The sequence below is a fragment of the Salvelinus sp. IW2-2015 genome, linkage group LG14 (assembly GCF_002910315.2).
Source record: "Salvelinus sp. IW2-2015 linkage group LG14, ASM291031v2, whole genome shotgun sequence".
Classification (NCBI taxonomy): Eukaryota; Metazoa; Chordata; class Actinopteri; order Salmoniformes; family Salmonidae; genus Salvelinus; species Salvelinus sp. IW2-2015.
The window spans coordinates 11836539-11853143 of NC_036854.1; the positions used below are offsets into that span (position 1 = coordinate 11836539).

At 42.1% G+C, this 16605-nt stretch overlaps 1 protein-coding gene across 20 annotated transcripts in view; it reads left to right on the plus strand.

Annotated features, from left to right (window-relative positions):
• Positions 1–2490: 2490 nt before the first annotated feature.
• Positions 2491–16605, plus strand: part of LOC111972920 (triadin) — a 56939-nt gene continuing 42824 nt past the window's right edge. For 12 of the 20 annotated variants that reach the window (XM_070446516.1, XM_070446518.1, XM_070446517.1 and 9 more), the window contains exons 1-6: positions 2491–2939; positions 4698–4907; positions 7347–7385; positions 11725–11781; positions 12956–13087; positions 15963–15989. In XM_070446516.1, coding sequence (XP_070302617.1) covers positions 2921–2939; positions 4698–4907; positions 7347–7385; positions 11725–11781; positions 12956–13087; positions 15963–15989 — 484 coding nt within the window. In that variant the 5' untranslated portion in view covers positions 2491–2920. Of the gene's footprint in view, positions 2963–4697; positions 4908–7346; positions 7386–11724; positions 11782–12955; positions 13088–15962; positions 15990–16605 lie in introns of all 20 variants that reach the window. The other 8 variants (XM_070446531.1, XM_070446532.1, XM_070446533.1 and 5 more) reach the window with 5 other exon arrangements.

The window sequence follows — 16605 nt, forward strand, 5'->3', positions numbered from 1 at the left end:
TAAACGCCACATGTGAAGTGTTGGTTCCATGTTTCATGAGCTMAAATAAAATATGCACAAATTTGATTACATTCCTGTTAGTGAGCATTTCTCCTTTGCCAAGATAACACCTGCCATCCACCTGACAGGTGTGGAATATCAAGAAGCTGATTATAAAGTATAATCATTACACAGGTGCACCTTGTACTGGGGACAATAYAAGGCCACTCTAAAATGTGCAGTTTTGTCACAGAACACAATGCCACAGATATCTCAAGTTTTGGGGGCACGTGCAATTGGCATGCTGACTACAGGAATGTCTACCAGAGCTGTTGCCAGAAAATTGTATGTTAATTTCTCTACCATAAGCCAACTCCAACGTCGTTTTAGAGAATTTGGCAGTACATCCAACCTGCCTCATAGATGCAGACCACGTGTATATCGCCATGTGAGTGGTTTGCTGATGTCAACATTGTTTACTGAGTGACCCATGGTGGCGGTGGGGTTATGGTATGGGCAGGCATAAGATAAGGGACACAATTGCACAGAGATACTGTGATGAGGTCCTGAGGCCCATTGTCGTGCCATTTATCTGCCGCTATCACGTCATATTGCAGCATGATAATTCACAGCTCCATGTCGCAAGGATCTGTTCACAATTCCTGAAAGCTCAAATGTCCCAGTTCTGCCATGGCCTGCATACTCACCAGACATGTCACCCAATGAGCGCGTTCGGGATGCTCTGGATCAACGTGTACGACAGTGTGTTCCAGTTCCCGCCAATATCCAGCAATTTCACAATGCCATTGAAGAGAAGTGGGACAACATTCCATAGGCCACAATCAACAGCCTGATCAACTCTATGAGAAGGAGATGTGTCACGCTGCATGAGGCAAATGGTGGTCATACAAGATACTGACTGATTTTCGGATCCACACCTTTTTTAAGGTACAGTATCTTTATCCTGTGTTTAGCTCCAGCCTGAGGATTTGTAGAAATTGCATCAACCTACATTTTATAACCCTCTCATTCTGATTGTTGAAAGTGTTTATATTCTGGCGAACTCAAACGTCAAATCAACTTGCTTTTCAAACAAAGGCCTACTGGTGATATTCGCAGAGTGTTGTGTGATGCACAGTCATTTCTGCTGAATGAATGATTAGATCCATAGCCAGAAGTTTGACGAACTGACTTGTTGGAAAGGTGACGTCCTACGACGGTGCCACGTTGAAAGTCACTGAGCTCTTCAGTGAGGCCAGTCTACTGCTAATGTTTGTCTATGGAGATTGCATGGCGATGTGCTCAATTTTATACACCTGCAATAGCCGAATCCATGGATTTGGAGGCGTGTCCACATACTTTTGTATAAATAGTATAAAATGGGATCAAATCTAATCTTTGTATATATAGTGTATCTGTGACCAACATATGCATATCTGTATTCACAGTCATATGAAATCCATAGATTCGAGCATAATCAATGTATTTCAATTGACTGATTTCCTTATATGAACTGTAACTCAGTAAAATCTTTGAAATTGTTGCATGATGGATTTATATTTTTGTTTAGTGTAGTAACCTGTCAACTTGTTTGCAGCAACGTAACTTTTGGATTACCCAAACTCAGTACTGTAGGCTACTAATATCCTCAGATGAAATGTGTCTTTTCAGCCCTTTATGTGGGTTCAGGGATTAGTCAGCAGTCCAACTGCTTTAGCTTGTCAGAAAGGCTTCTCAGCAGAGGTGTGTGGTTTCCAAGAAAGGAGGGTGGTGAAAATGCATTGAATTTCTTCCACTGAGGTCAACTGCTTTACATTTTAAACATGCAATATTCTTCCTTGTGGGAGATTTAAAGGACAAAATCAAACAGCAGCATCAATTTTCATGGATTTCTGTGGTGATTTTGATTCATYTTTTGAGAGGTTCATGAATCTGAGATTCATACAATGTAGGTGGTTATATTCCAGAAATCACATCAGATATGCTTTGGCTTTACAGCTGTAAAGATAATCCAGCAATAATTGGAATAACCATGCCTAAGGCAGGCCTTGGTGGCTGCCAGGTGCCAGTCTGTTGACTAGGTACCTAGTGAGTGGGCAGTGACTGACCAGACTGGCTGGCACCCAGATAAGAATATGGGCACAGCTCTTGACWGGTAATGTTGGGAAGCAGTGGTGGTCTTTATCTTGTATTCCATGTTCACAAAGGTAAACACAAGGTAAACATGGCACTTTGGCTGCATCCACTTTGGCTGCTATCAGTCTGGCACCAAGGCCAGGCTAATAGAGGTCTGTAGGCCAGATGAACAGCTCCTGCCTGTGGCCATTTTCCTCCACTGTCAGTGACGTGACGTCTCTGTCTGCCAGTCCCAGTCCCAGGCCAGCAGATGGATACGGCAGTGCAGGAGAGCAGTGCTGATGCCCCCTCTGCTACCCTACTCGATGACAGCACAGGTCTGTTGGAGGGGGTCACGCCCCCAGCCTAAAAAGGCAAAGCAGAATGCAGCTGGTGCGGCTAGCTCTAAGAATAACCCAGGCAGGCAGGGCAGAATAGCCTGGGTTAAGGTTACCTTGAAGCCCRTGTCCCGTCCTAAGCTTCCTGATCTACACCAATCATGGGCAGGGGAAACTTTTAGGCTGGATCCCGAACTCTCCACTGGCCGGCCCTGGAACTTTTTCCCTCGACTTTTTGCTCTCTTCCTGGACATTAACTGAACCTCTTCAGAGACCCTGAGACTGTGACCCTTTGGTATATTTTACATTGTGATMCTTTAGGGGGGATTAAACATCCAGTCCAGACACCAGGTGTAATATATTTAGGGTCTTTTTGCATGGTCCCATCCTCTCCTTGARGATCAGGACTCAAACAGGATTAGCCCTGAGGCGCTGCATGTATTTTTTTCAACACAACTCTGTTGCTGAAATTACATTTTCAAACTGCCATGACTGAGGGAGTCGAAGGTACAGTATCTACACAAGTCTAAGTATGTCTTTACATTTTACTTCCTTATTATAGGTCATTTRATTTGTCATTTTAAATGTTTAAAAACGTGACATAGTTCTGCAGACAATTTAGAAGCTTCTGAAAAAATAGTGTATATCATGATAGCATAATTGGCTATTTGCTACGCAGCCTTGAAACACTTGTGACTTCAGCACGGCTTTAAGTATCTTGCACTTCACGTGCACAATCCACATCCATCCTCACTGTTACAACTGAGAAAAGTTGACGTTATCTTACTTTTGGGAATCAAACTTAATGATTCTGTCTGATGTACCTTGTTTTCCCTCAGTCTTACACGTCAGTTCCAATAAGAAAGGCTTGATTTGAACAAACATGAGCCTGGGTGTAAAACGTCTATTCAACAGTAATTCAAATAGACCTAGAAGTGAATCAGAGTATATATTGAGGGCACCCAGGAGAGGATAAGATCATACCAGTGTTTTGTTGGCTGACTCTATCAGACTGTATTACTGGCTCTCAATTACTGTCCTGAGATCAGTTGTCGTGGAGAACTACTTAGGGTTCCCATGACAGGGWCGTCAACTTCAGGCAGCAAGAGGTCAGGAGAGAGGTAAAGTAGATGTGTTGAAGCGTACATTCTTTTTGATTCTTTTACAGCACAGCACATTTGCGTGATGCATTCCATCACTATCCCCACTCCACTACTCCTGGATTCCAGGATATTACAACTCTGTAAATGCCATTACTGTAACCCTGACAAACACACTCAAATGCACATACATAAACACACACACACACACACACACACACACACACACACACACACACACACACACACACACACACACACACACACACCGTGCTAGTCGCAGTATGACAGTATGTATTGTATTTTGTTGAATCAAAGTGAGAAGAAGCAGGGCATATGGTGTTTGTTAGCAGAGCCTCTTGAGTCAGCAGATTGAGGGGACATGGGGACCCATAATCCCCCATTGCTGACAACAGGGTGCCATGGCGAAGAGATCCAACAGGTGGCCTGAGCCATGCTGGGCGAATACACACATGCACTTATTCTCTTTCTATCTTTCTTTTTCTCTCTCTTTCACACTCACAACATACATACGTTCATAAACATGCAACACACAAAAATCATGGGGTCTGGAGCGGCATTTCAGTCGGATACTATCTCTGTCATGGGCCGTCTAAGAAAACACACCAGAGACCCATGCCACCAGCAACAGCTTCTGTCTGGTTTGCACCGGCCTGATTTCACAGTATAAAAGCAGCAGATAACGTTTTAGAGACTGAACACTGCATTCTAACTATTGCACCTTCTCAAGAATCAATGGCTTATTCTGACCTAGTCTGCCACATTCTGGTAAATCGATGAGCAGCCTTGTAAAATGAATCCCGCACATAAAGGTCATATGCTGTGTTTGTAAGGAAGCATGGCCAGCCCATCTCTCTCCATTTAACATCAAATCAAATTGCCACGCTACAGAGATTTATATTCATTTAGAGAGAGAGCTCTTTGATGGCTAAGTCAAAAGATCACAGAGACAACACATTCCACACAAAACATTATATGGATTCCTTTGACACTGTGTACCATACAGTGTAGTACCTTCAGTGTATAGCTATTCCCCTGTCAAAAACTTGTCTCAGTGCAGTCTATTCATGAACTAACCCTTCACTGGGCCTTTATGGTTGGTTCAGCATCAGGCCAACAACCTATCTTTTGTCCTTTCTTCCAGCGCAATCCTTCACCACAACCATGGTCATTGAGAGCAAAAATGGAGAGGCAGGACACCCCCCAGCCAGGGTGACCAAGAGGACCGCAACTGACGACCTGTACACCACCTTCAGTTCCCCTATGGCKTGGATCCTGGTCGTAGCCCTGGTCGTCACCTGGTCTTGTGTGGCCATCATCATGTTTGATCTGATGGACTACAAGGGCCTCACAGGTAAGTCCTGAACCTTTCCTTTCCTCCTATACTGTTCCTACCACCATGCATTGGGATGTTACTTATCTGTGTTAGGGTTTCGTTTTTGCTTTCTACCTGATACATCATAGGTRTCTGTAGGTTAGAGCTAGGCTTCCTTTTTCCTTGTTGGGGCTCATTAGGATGAAAAGGGGCAGTAGTTTATGTGATGCATCATGCATTGAGTAATCTTGGTCGTTTAGACTCTGGTTTTTAATGATGTGGATATAGATATGATCCCATTTTATACTATTTATACAAAAGTATGTGGACACCCCTTCAAATGAGTGGATTCGGCTATTTCAGCCACAACAACAGGTGTATAAAATCGAGCACACACCATGCAATCTCCATAGACAAACATTGGCAGTAGAATGGCCTTTACTGAAGAGCTCAGTGACTTTCAACGTGGCACCATCATAGGATGCCACCTTTCCAACAAGTCAGTTCGTCAAATTTCTGCCTTGCTAGAGCTGCCCCGGTCAACTGTAAGTGCTGTTATTGTGAAGTGGAAAGGTATAGGAGCAACTATGGCTCAGCCACYAAGTGGTAGGCCACACAAGCTCACAGAACGGGACCACAGAGTGCTAAAAATTGTCTGTCCTCGGTTGCAACACTCACTACCGAGTTCCAAACTGCCTCTGCAAGCAATGTCAGCACAAGAACAGTTTGTTGGGAGCTTCATGAAATGGGTTTCCATGGCCGAGCAGCCGCACAAAAGCCTAAGATCACCATGCGCAATGCCAAGCTTCAGATGGAGTGGTGTAAAGCTCACRGCCATTGGACTCTGGAGCAATGGAAACAGGTTCTCTGGAGTGATGAATCCCGCTTCACCATCTGGCAGTCCGACAGACTAATCTAGATTTGGCGGATGCCAGGAGAATGCTACCTGCCCCAATGCATAGTGTCAACTGTAAAGTTTGGTGGAGTAGGAATTATGGTCTGGGGCAGTTTTTCATGGTTCGTGCTAGTTCGAGTGAAGGGAAATCGCTACAGCATACAATTTGTGGCAATAGTTTGAGGAAGGCCCTTTCCTGTTTCAGCATGACAATGCCCGAGTACACAAACCGAGGTCCATACAGAAATGGTTTGTCGAGATTGGTGTGGGTAAACTTGACTGGCCTGCACAGAGCCCTGACCTCAACCCCATCGAACCCCTTTGGAATGAATTGGAAAGCCGACTGCGAGCCAGGCCTAATCGCCCAACATCAGTTCCCAACCTCACTAATGCTCTTGTGGTTGAATSGAAGCAAGTCCCTGCAGCAATGTTCCAACATCTAGTGGAAAGCCTTCCCAGAAGAGAGGAGGCTGTTATAGCAGCAAAGGGGAGAGGCCAACTCCCTAATAATGCCCATGATTCTAAAATGAGATGTTCGATGAGTAGGTGTCCACATATTTTTTGTCATGTAGTGTAAATAGTCCCTCTTCTAAGGTTTGTTTAATAATTTAGCCTTAACCTTTAGCTTGGGTGAAACAAGTTCATAGATAATGGCTTAAACAGGCGATACAGGAATGCAGCGAGCTCAGTGAAAGCGATAAGGCCCAGTAGCTTGTTGTTTCCAGGCTGGCACTACTTTATCCAACGGCGTGTGGGCTCTCAGGGTAGCCAGGAGCTCATTGTCTGGTTACTAATAGTACTGACAGTGACAAAGATAGATAGGGCATAGCATTGCAGTTTACTGGGCCTGGGCCCTATCTGCAGCAGTTGCTGAGAGGGTTTGGCAGAATTAGCCATGCCTCTCTCCCAGTCAAACAGCTTTGAGTCAAATAGCCAAATAGATTTACTGGTAGATTAGTTTTGAGATACATTGCTTCAGTCAGTAGGGATGTTATTGTATCACAGAATTATGATTGATATAGTTCATTACAACTYTTGCAGACGTAATGGTGAAACTCTCTGTAGAGGGAATGTGTAATGTATTGTATTCTTTAAAGTTGTTTTCAGTGTGATTTTGTGGTTTAAAAATAAAGTTGTACAATGACAATTTTCAGTGTTTGAGAGTTTGCTGTTTGCCGATGTGGATCAGTACGTGCGAGAAATTGTCATTGGTGTACATGGATTCTTTCTCCATTTTCATGTCATATGCCATTCACATTTCATTTCATGTAAAAGGTCTTCCATGTCAGACCTTGCACATACATTTTTGAAGCAAACTTCAAAAGTGGGCCACCATTGTCACGTACTGCAGATCCGATTAACTCACAAGTCACGATAGTAGTTGAAGGCTGACGTACTCTGGGGGCGTGGAGTCTAGTCCACCAACCCAAAGTCATTCTAGCCTTCACTGAAATCACATGCACCTCACTCCCTTTATTTATTCAGTTCCGTAGCGACGTTCACGCTCTCATTTCTAATCTAGTTTCCTCCTCTTTTCACCCTGTCCATCCCCATGTGCCATCCTGTTCCCATCCAATAAAAAGATCATACATTATACTGTGACGACCCCTGTTTGCCACCTGGTAAAGACTCTCTGCCTGCAGTGTAGTGCTCATACCCATCTGTGTGTTCGCTTCCGCTCTGCTACTAACAACCTGCATGCTTTAATTGCTGACAGGGAGCAATTGTCACACACWCCAGTCAGTGTTGTGGTGGCTTGATGCTACGCAATAATGGATTCATGTACACATGGTCCATCAAGTGTTGATTCTGGTTCATTCAAGGCTGCACAGGTTACATCTGGTACTAAGTGAGTCTGTACACCTTTTTCACACTAGTAGATTATCGCAATTGAAGTGGACTATTTTGCCTAATAAAAACTCACGGTAATGCAGAGATACAGTGTCTCCGTTCTGATGGTAACTCTGATGCCAACCATAGTTGTACATACGTTCATAAAGTCCACCATAATCTCCCTATGTGAATAGTTTAAGGCTATAGCTTCCATGATAAATCCTTCACTGAACTGACTTATTGCTGCTTTGTGATTGGAAAGGTATACAGCCTATTTAGTAGTCACTTGACGTGTCATTTAACTAGCTACTATTTACCTTTTTTGGTTTGTTTGTAGTTTAACAAAACATACTACAATAACGCTGTAGTGTGTAACGCCGTAGTGTGTAACATTAAAGTAACATTCATTACAAGAAATGTATTTATGTGTGTGTGTGTGTGTGTGTGTGTGTGTGATGTGTGTGTGTGTTGTGTGTGTGTGTTGTGGTTGTGTGTGTGTGTGTGGTGTGTGTGTGTGGTGGTGTGTGTGTGTGGGTGTGGGTGGGTGGGTGTGTTGGGTGGGTGTGTGTGGGTGTGTGGTGTGTGTGTGTGTGGTCCATATGTGGTGGTTTTTTTTACTTGATGTCCAGTGAAATGTGTTTAGTGTATGAAGTGCTCATTTGTGATGAATGTGTAGCTAACTGTACTATTTTAAGTTGGCTGTAGCATTTCCTGCCGCAGCCAATTTAATTTGACCAATTATTACATAACCAGAAAGCTTTAGAATCTATTGAGGCTGTATCACAGTACGTACTAGAATGTTTTGTGCCAGGTTAAGCTGTAAAGAATGGCGCAACAATTTGAGTGTTGCATGTTTTTTTGTGCCCTTACATAATTGAGCAAAATAGGCCACCACGATTATAGGAAAAATAACCATTACATTCACCTGAAATCAGTGCTTGACTTGGACTGAAATAGGTGCCGGTACTCATTTTGGGTGCTTGTACCGTTTATATTTAGTTGCAGGAATTCCTCAATATTTTTTTAGATAATATTCGATAAGAGGTGCAAGAACTCAAGCAGAAGAACATTTGAGGTGACAGTACTCAGTTCAGGTGAGCTTCTGCCCAAGTCAAGTACAGCCTGAAATCACTATTATGCTACTGTCAAGTGGTCAGACATGAGATTTTTAGTCTGATTTATTTGACAGTGTTATTTAGCCTTATTTCCTGGCAACATGATCCCAATTAATTGTGTGCCAATCGCTCCCATGCATCCGGCCTATGTTAACTTTAGTTGCCTTTCCCGTCTCAATTCATGCACAATTGCCTTGATGCTAACATCAATAATGGCACATTGAGAGCATATCAGCTTGTGTTGGTGTTATTAACTGTGTGGTATTGAGTAATAACTCCTTCTGGCCATGGAGAATGCCTTTCTCTTTGATTGAGTTCTGCTTTTGAGAAGGATACACCAATCTGATGTGCTTTAATATTTATAATTGAATATTCTATGTTGCAGATAAGCCTGCAAGGAGAGATATAGATTTCCTCTACAATGCATACTACTGAGCATTGAATGTGGCCAATACCGAAGGTCATCTACGGAGGAATGACCTCCTGACCTCCTGAACCATTCCACATGGAATCATGGGAAGGAATTGACGCTGTGGCCATTTCTATCAAAGCCTCTCAGCCGAGTCATAACAATACAAGAGTCTTTATTAGGTGTAGAAGTCAGACTGTAGCTAAACMATGTCCTTGACGAATGTATTAAACAGTAGACGTATTAATTGATAGCAAAAGGACTGGGGTCACGCATCCCTAAATTAGATTAGGAAAAGGGGGGTTATGGTTGGCTAAGAATATACCAGGGGATACTGTATGGCACCAGGACAACACATGTGGAATGGGAGGGTGATAATCACCACACAAAACCCTGGCACCATGGATAAACCCTTGAAAGGAAAAACAGGAGCTATGTACATATTAATAAATTACTAGATTTCCAAAAAAGAACAAACACGTACAGTATAATGTAAATACCCATATGATATTAATCTTATATAAGGAAATGGCCTTTGAAGCCACAATCTTTGAGGACAATGTGTAATCTGCACCACAGTAAATGTATGTAACCAACATGTATCTTAAAAATAAGTAAATTATCTATCAGGTATCAATCTGTTCCAATCGAAAGGGTTTTTGGTCAAATTGGTTTGTAAGACCACACAGTAATAGCGAAAGAAAGTCTCATGTTCTTGCTTTTAAGAATCGGGTAGCTATATATAGCACTAGGTCCCCTGTAGGATACTGAGCGGTATCACTCTGTCTCTCTCTATGAGGGATGGCTGGGTAGCTGGACGCCCTTTCTTAGACTGGTCCTCTCTGTTCATTTGAACCCCTCACTGTCAGAAAGGAGACTGCCAGAGACAGTGGAATTTACGGGAATAGCTAGAGTACCTGTCAGTCATCATTTCAAATATTTATAGTACTGGACCCAAGTGGATATACAACATGGAGTTTTGGAATTTGTATTATTAAATGTTTTGTATTTTTGTAGACAGTGGTTAGTGACAGCAGATGTCTTATTTCATCCCCACACCCATTAAATACTACTTTTTGAACACATAAAGAGGTACAGTAGCAGGGAAAATGCTAAATGATTTCACCAAGGTCACAAACTAATAGATGTGTGAAGCAAAAGGCTGTCTGCCCATTACAAAAATGTTAAATGACGAACCTGCCCATTACACAACCATTTAGTTGGACAGCAAATGGGTATTAAAATTGCACTTTTAATAAGATGCAATTTTTCCCACCATGACATTTCAATAAAGGGTGACACTGTGAAAATTAAATACTAAACCAACATTTTGGAACAATGGGCAAGAGTGCTGGCTGTGAGGAAATGGAATTCCCCTTGATGTGCACTGCATAGCCTGGGAGGCGTCCAATTGGAGTTGAATCAATTCTATTGCCATGCCTCCATTGCTTCCCGTTAGAGAGAGGGGGGTAGAGGGAGAGGGGGAGAGTGAGGCAGGGGAGGATAGGGAGAGTGAAAGGGAGGAGAATGAGAGAGAGAGAGGGAGGAGAGGGAGCGAGAGAGAGAGGGAAAACAGTGCTTTCATTAACTCCTTCAACTTCCTGCTAAAGAGGGACACCTGCAAACTGGAGCCTGACGGAAGTAGTGTCAGAGACCTCCTGAATACAGGAATGAATGTGTTGCCAGGTGACATGGTGCTAGTTATACTGCCACCCACACTTCACTGGTTTCTCTAAACTAAACCCTCCAAAGTGTTTTGGAACAATCCACATAGCCTTTCCGTAATGAGGGACTTAGTTTGGAGGGTTGATTCCCTTTCCACTCCCAAGTCCCTTGCCTTCTTTACCACTTCTTTCAGGTTAATATGTCATTTATTTCTGTGGATTTAGTTGCAGTCTCCATGCCAGGAACCAGTGTAGATAGAGGACAATGTGAGGGGTTCAAATGCACAAGCATTGAGGGATATKTTTTTTTCTGCTTTATGACGTAGGTTGAAGTGCCAATCAAACAAATGCCACTGAATTAATCAGTATTTCATTAGTATTCCTAGTTGGAGTCAATTTCACATTGTTACTCAATGTCATGAATTTTGATGTACTGCTTCAAATCACAGCATTATGTTATTGCACATTATTTATTGGAACAAATTAATCAAGTCAATGAGAATACATTTAAAATAAAAACATGCCAAGCACAGAGGAAGAACTGTTGTTATAGCAGATTCAATAAAGAGTGAAAGACATACTGTGTTTGCTATAGTTACAGCACAGCATGTTGCTGTTCTATCCTGTTTCTCACTCCTATTGCACTATGGGTGTTTACTGTTCGTATGTTGATGTGTTCTCTACACTACGGCCAATCTTTGTTTCCATTGTGATGAACGTCTATGATGACGTTGAGTTCTTCTGTCACCATACGGTGGTTGTGAATCGTGAGTAATTGTGTCTCTGTGCCATTGTTTCTTGTGGTAAGACTGTCCAGTTCTTCCTCCCAGAATGCATCACTCTGGAGTCTGTTCTCCCCGCATTGATCATGTGCATGTGATGGAGACTGTTCACTGTCCCTGTCCCTGTGCCACTGCTTATGTACCTCTCCTCCTAACAGGGGTCTCCCCACCTCCCGCTGTCAGGAAAGTAATTAAGGATGCAGGAAGGTCTAGAGGCAAGCCATTATACTACGCTTTTAACTTTGTCATGCTGATTTGAGGCCTCTGAGGCCCTTAGTGAGTTTGGATTGACATACTGTAGCAACTAACTTTAAAGGAGAAGATAAAACTAATTAATTTAATAAAATTAAATATAATACAATTGATTATAAGCGACTAATATAGCAAGTAATCAGTCCATTAACTCATGTTATGATAAATACCTTTGGATACACTTGAAATAAGCCTTTAGATATTGTCTTTAGCTGAGACATCTATTTGTTCTGAATTGCATAGACAATTAATTCCCACGTGAATATGTTCAATTCCAGGAACCAAAATGTTCCTTTGTTGAATTTGGCTATATCAACCGTGTTTCCTTAACCCACTCAGTCTGATTGAACACTACTATGGATTAAATAACTAACAATCACTCTCTTCTGAATATCAGTAATACTGCTTTGATAATTGATCACTAAAGAGCACTCAAGAGTCTAAAATGCAATCTCTAAAGACCAGTCAGTCATATTCTGCTGAGAGTTGTCACTAACACAGTGCTGGGGTACACTTCACTGGCAGTGGTGTCTGACATGTCCTGTAGTGTGTTGCATGTTTACCTGTCATGGATGCCTATTGCCTTCTGTATGTCTCTGCCTCTGACGAAATGGAAATGTCTGTCTCACGCGGTTTGCCTGCACTGCACAGCAGAAAGCTGTAAAGAATGGCGCAACAGGTGGTGGTCTACACCGTATACAGACATTTGAAGTTACCCATTGGACCATGGATGGACAGAGGATATGTTATACTACATCACATTGGTTATAGTTGATTAGTTCCAAGCTATAGTTAATAGTCATGTGCACATTCATCTTCATATCTATAGTCTATATTGCTGAATTTGTTTCTGGGTATAAATTCCTTTGTTGTGATTTGCTTGTTCTCATATTGTTCTCTAAGTGCAGAACATTTGAACGGTGTACAGTATGATTGCATTTGAAAGATTAAGGACAGCATATTGTCAAATGACTGTTTTTATTGTGTATAATATAATGTGGTGGTAATTAATTGGGTATTCCTTAAGTCTTTTAGTCCAGGTTTATGTGTGTGTAGAGAAAGGGTGTGTGTAAATGCATGCTGGCTATATTATGCTATTAAATCTTGGCTCACACAGCCTGTTCACCACACTCTCAGGAAGCATTCAGCATATCAGCTCGGACCCCATGAAAGTGGTGAACGAGGCGGTGGAGGAGTCCACTGACTGGGGCAAACTGCTTCTGACCTTTGTCTCCAGCCTGGTAGCACCCGAGGAGGAGGAAATCGAAGGTATATTTCACAAGTTGTCTCTTGAGCCACCCTAATAATAGATGAAACAACAGCAACAACAGTAACATAATAAACGAACCACCATGTTATTTCAAAAAMAAAAAAAGGGCTGACCCACTGTGACTTGACGAGTCACCTGGCAGGTCATGCCACATTCAACGTCAAGCTGTTTGATTTATACCATTTCACTTCCACCATTTCACCTCTATAGGTTCACATATTCAGTTAATGGCTCCCCTGTAACAATTCAGCCCTTAAGTCTATATGGCTTAGGGTGTGATGCAGGATGAGTCTGGCAGATTGAGAACKTGTGAACCATAGCCAAGCTTCTTTCCAAGGCTAGCTTGTGGTTTAATAAACACTCACACACGACTGTGTATAGCACACATATCAACCCGACACTGTTTATCATATCTCATAGTAGATGATGTATTGTAATATTAAATACAGCACCACGTCCATCTGTACAAGCTAATAACAGAAACGTAGGAGGTGACATTCATTCCCAAATCCGAACTCCAAACTAAAGAACGGGACACTGTTTTCCAGCCTTTCACGCAGAAGAATTTTGAAGCGGAAGAACAAGGCTCTCGACCTACCTTTAACTCCTGTACCACATTTGTGTGTGACTGTTCTAAAAAAAGAAAATAAAGTCATCCAAAGAAAGCAGAAATCACCTCTCTCTCTCATCAATCCCTTGCTTGTGTCTTTTCACCACCCACTGTGCTCGCCACGCTCACTTTAATGTGCACATCTCATCTCCAAGCTTGCTCCAAACCATCATTATCAACATTATACTCAGCAGTTCATGTTAGGTGTCTTTCACAACAACATCAGCTCATACAGTTTATACAATGTTAGCTAAAGGATATCTGATATAGCCAKGGTGCTAATCTCAATTCCTTAGTTTAGCCTAAAATTCAGCTGGGTATTAAATGCATTTTTACCAGCCTTATTGAAACAGGAAGGCAACTTGACATCAGGCATTCAATTTCAATGACAACCTAGCAATTTACTTTTATAAGAGGAGKTCTAAGCATACCACAGTGTGGAGGACAACTACTGTACTACAGTTCAGGGACAAACTTCCTGCTAAACAGTAATGATTTGTGGCAGAGGAATGAACGCACAACAGTGTGATTTGGCAGAGCAAATGTATTAAGTCAATTTAGCAGCAGCACCACACATACAGTAGGCCTACAGCAGCCATTACTGAATCACAGTACAGAATATTAATGTAGGCAAATAAATGTAACTTACAGTTGTTGTGCAGTAAAGGGAACGCAGAATTTAGGCACTGATTTCAGTCCCAATGAAGAAACCAATGTAGTTTTAATATGAACACACACATGAAATTAGAGCTGGAGTGAATCAATTAAAACCTACACAGATGGACTAACTCTATACAGGCAGCTGCTGCATTATTGTTGTTTTTCTAAATCATACCATATGCCATTGATTACCGGGATGCACACACACTGTTATTAGGTCACTTCTATAAGGATGGTATTTCAGATAATAGTATTATGCCATCTGGGGATKAACAGTACCCCTGGCCTTAGAGCAGTGACCTTCTGCCTAGGCCAATAGAGTGCATTAAAATGTAAAAGGTACAGTAGGTATTGGGTAAAAACATGTATTAGGAAACAGGCATATAATGCACATTTGAGTTCATTAACAATACAAATGAACATACTGTATTGTATACATTCAGTATGACAGTAGCTTATCATCCGAAGGTGTCTGTCAGACAGACTAAAGTTTCTACGTATCTCAACTGACCACTCTGCACCCCTCCTTGCCTCAGTCATATCGGAATCACACACACACACTCACGCACGCACGCAAACACACACACACACACACACATGCGCGCGCACACACACACACACACGTAACTGTGACCTCTGCTCCCTGTTAAATGATGGAGAGAGTGAGTCTGTGGAGGGGTGGAGGTGCAAGACGAAGGGAGATAATAGAGAAAGAGAGAAAGCAAGAGGGAATGGTCGTCCCCACAATGGCTATGCATAGCTCAGTGGACTAATGCAGAAAGATGCTGACCTGCCTGGCGGTTTGACAGCTGTCTGTGAGTTACGACTCAAAGGGCAGAGACTATTTCGGTCTCACTTTAGAGTAGCTACTCTAAAACAGGCACACTGTCTCACTGTAGCCTAGCCACTCTAACCACTCTCAGGGCACAGTATAGTTTCCAGGTTATGACACCAAAGCAATGCCAACTTCCTAATAGAGAATCATAGCACTAAATAACAAATTATTAAATACATTTCTACCCTGGCCTCAGGATAAACTTTWAAATATTATTTGTTGCTTTAATTTATTTACACAACCTGGAAACTTTATCCCTCAGGCTAATGTGCTTTGAAAGGAGCTATATCTCAAACACATCCCCAAAACATCAAACACACCCTGGAGAACGAACATTTTCCTCTCACTTAACTTCTGAGGGGGGAAAAAAKCATCATAATGTGGATATCTGCTATTCATAGCTAGTGCCGGTTTAGCACAAACGAGGTTGGTGTATTTTCAAATCTCCTTTGAAGAATGGCTGACTAGTCCAATCATTTCACTAAATCCACCTTTGCTCTGAGATGCATAGTAAACAAAATGTAGCCTACTAGCTGTTGTTGCTGTTGTTGTGTAGCCTACAGTACCGCCTTTCATTGAGTTGACTTGTACTCTTTAGCTCCTTAGTGATTTTTAAGAGTTGAGAATAAGCTGCCTGCAGCTGAAGAAAAACCGTTCTTCCACTCTGATCCACATTCATCATTTATTCTGCCTTCATCAATGTTTTACTAAATCTATTTGGTTGGTTCCTTTCTTAAGCTGACATCTTTGTCGCCCCTCTGCTATTTAGGTGAGCTACATCCGGTTAAGAAAAAAGGTTTGTATTCATGCATCTATTAATTTTGCCGTTTACTTATTCATCAATGTATTATAAAAGCCGTCTCCTTCATGCTCTTTGTGCCACAGCTGTTAGGGAAAGGAAAACACCTCTTTGTCGAGAAATGCTTCCTGGCTATAGTGCTATTGTCAGTCAACGTGAACACTAACTCTTCTGCCTGCTACTCTACATCCTGTTTCCTTAAAGGACTGACACAAAGCTACAGGTTATTGTGAGGACGTGGGCTTGGCTTTAGAGTTTAGCAGGCGTCCGCATGACCTGAGATAACAAAATGCACTTATCCGGGCCACTAATGACGCTTTAGAAGTGAAAGCCTTGTTTCTTTCAGCAAGAGCTTAGACGTGCTGCGCGATTAGTCACTCCAAACCTGCTGCTGAAATGCAGGGTCACTGCATGGAGTCAGACCTACAAGACCTACACCATTTGTAATCTGCTGTACAGATGTAGGATCTTAATTTGATCACCCAGTTGCGGTAGAACTTTCCTGCAATGCAGGACATTTTAAAAGTTGTAGTGTATGTGGTTTAAAAAGGCTCCCGAAGTTTGTAATTTCCACTTGGAAATTTCAGACTTGATTTTCAACCCCTACAAAAAT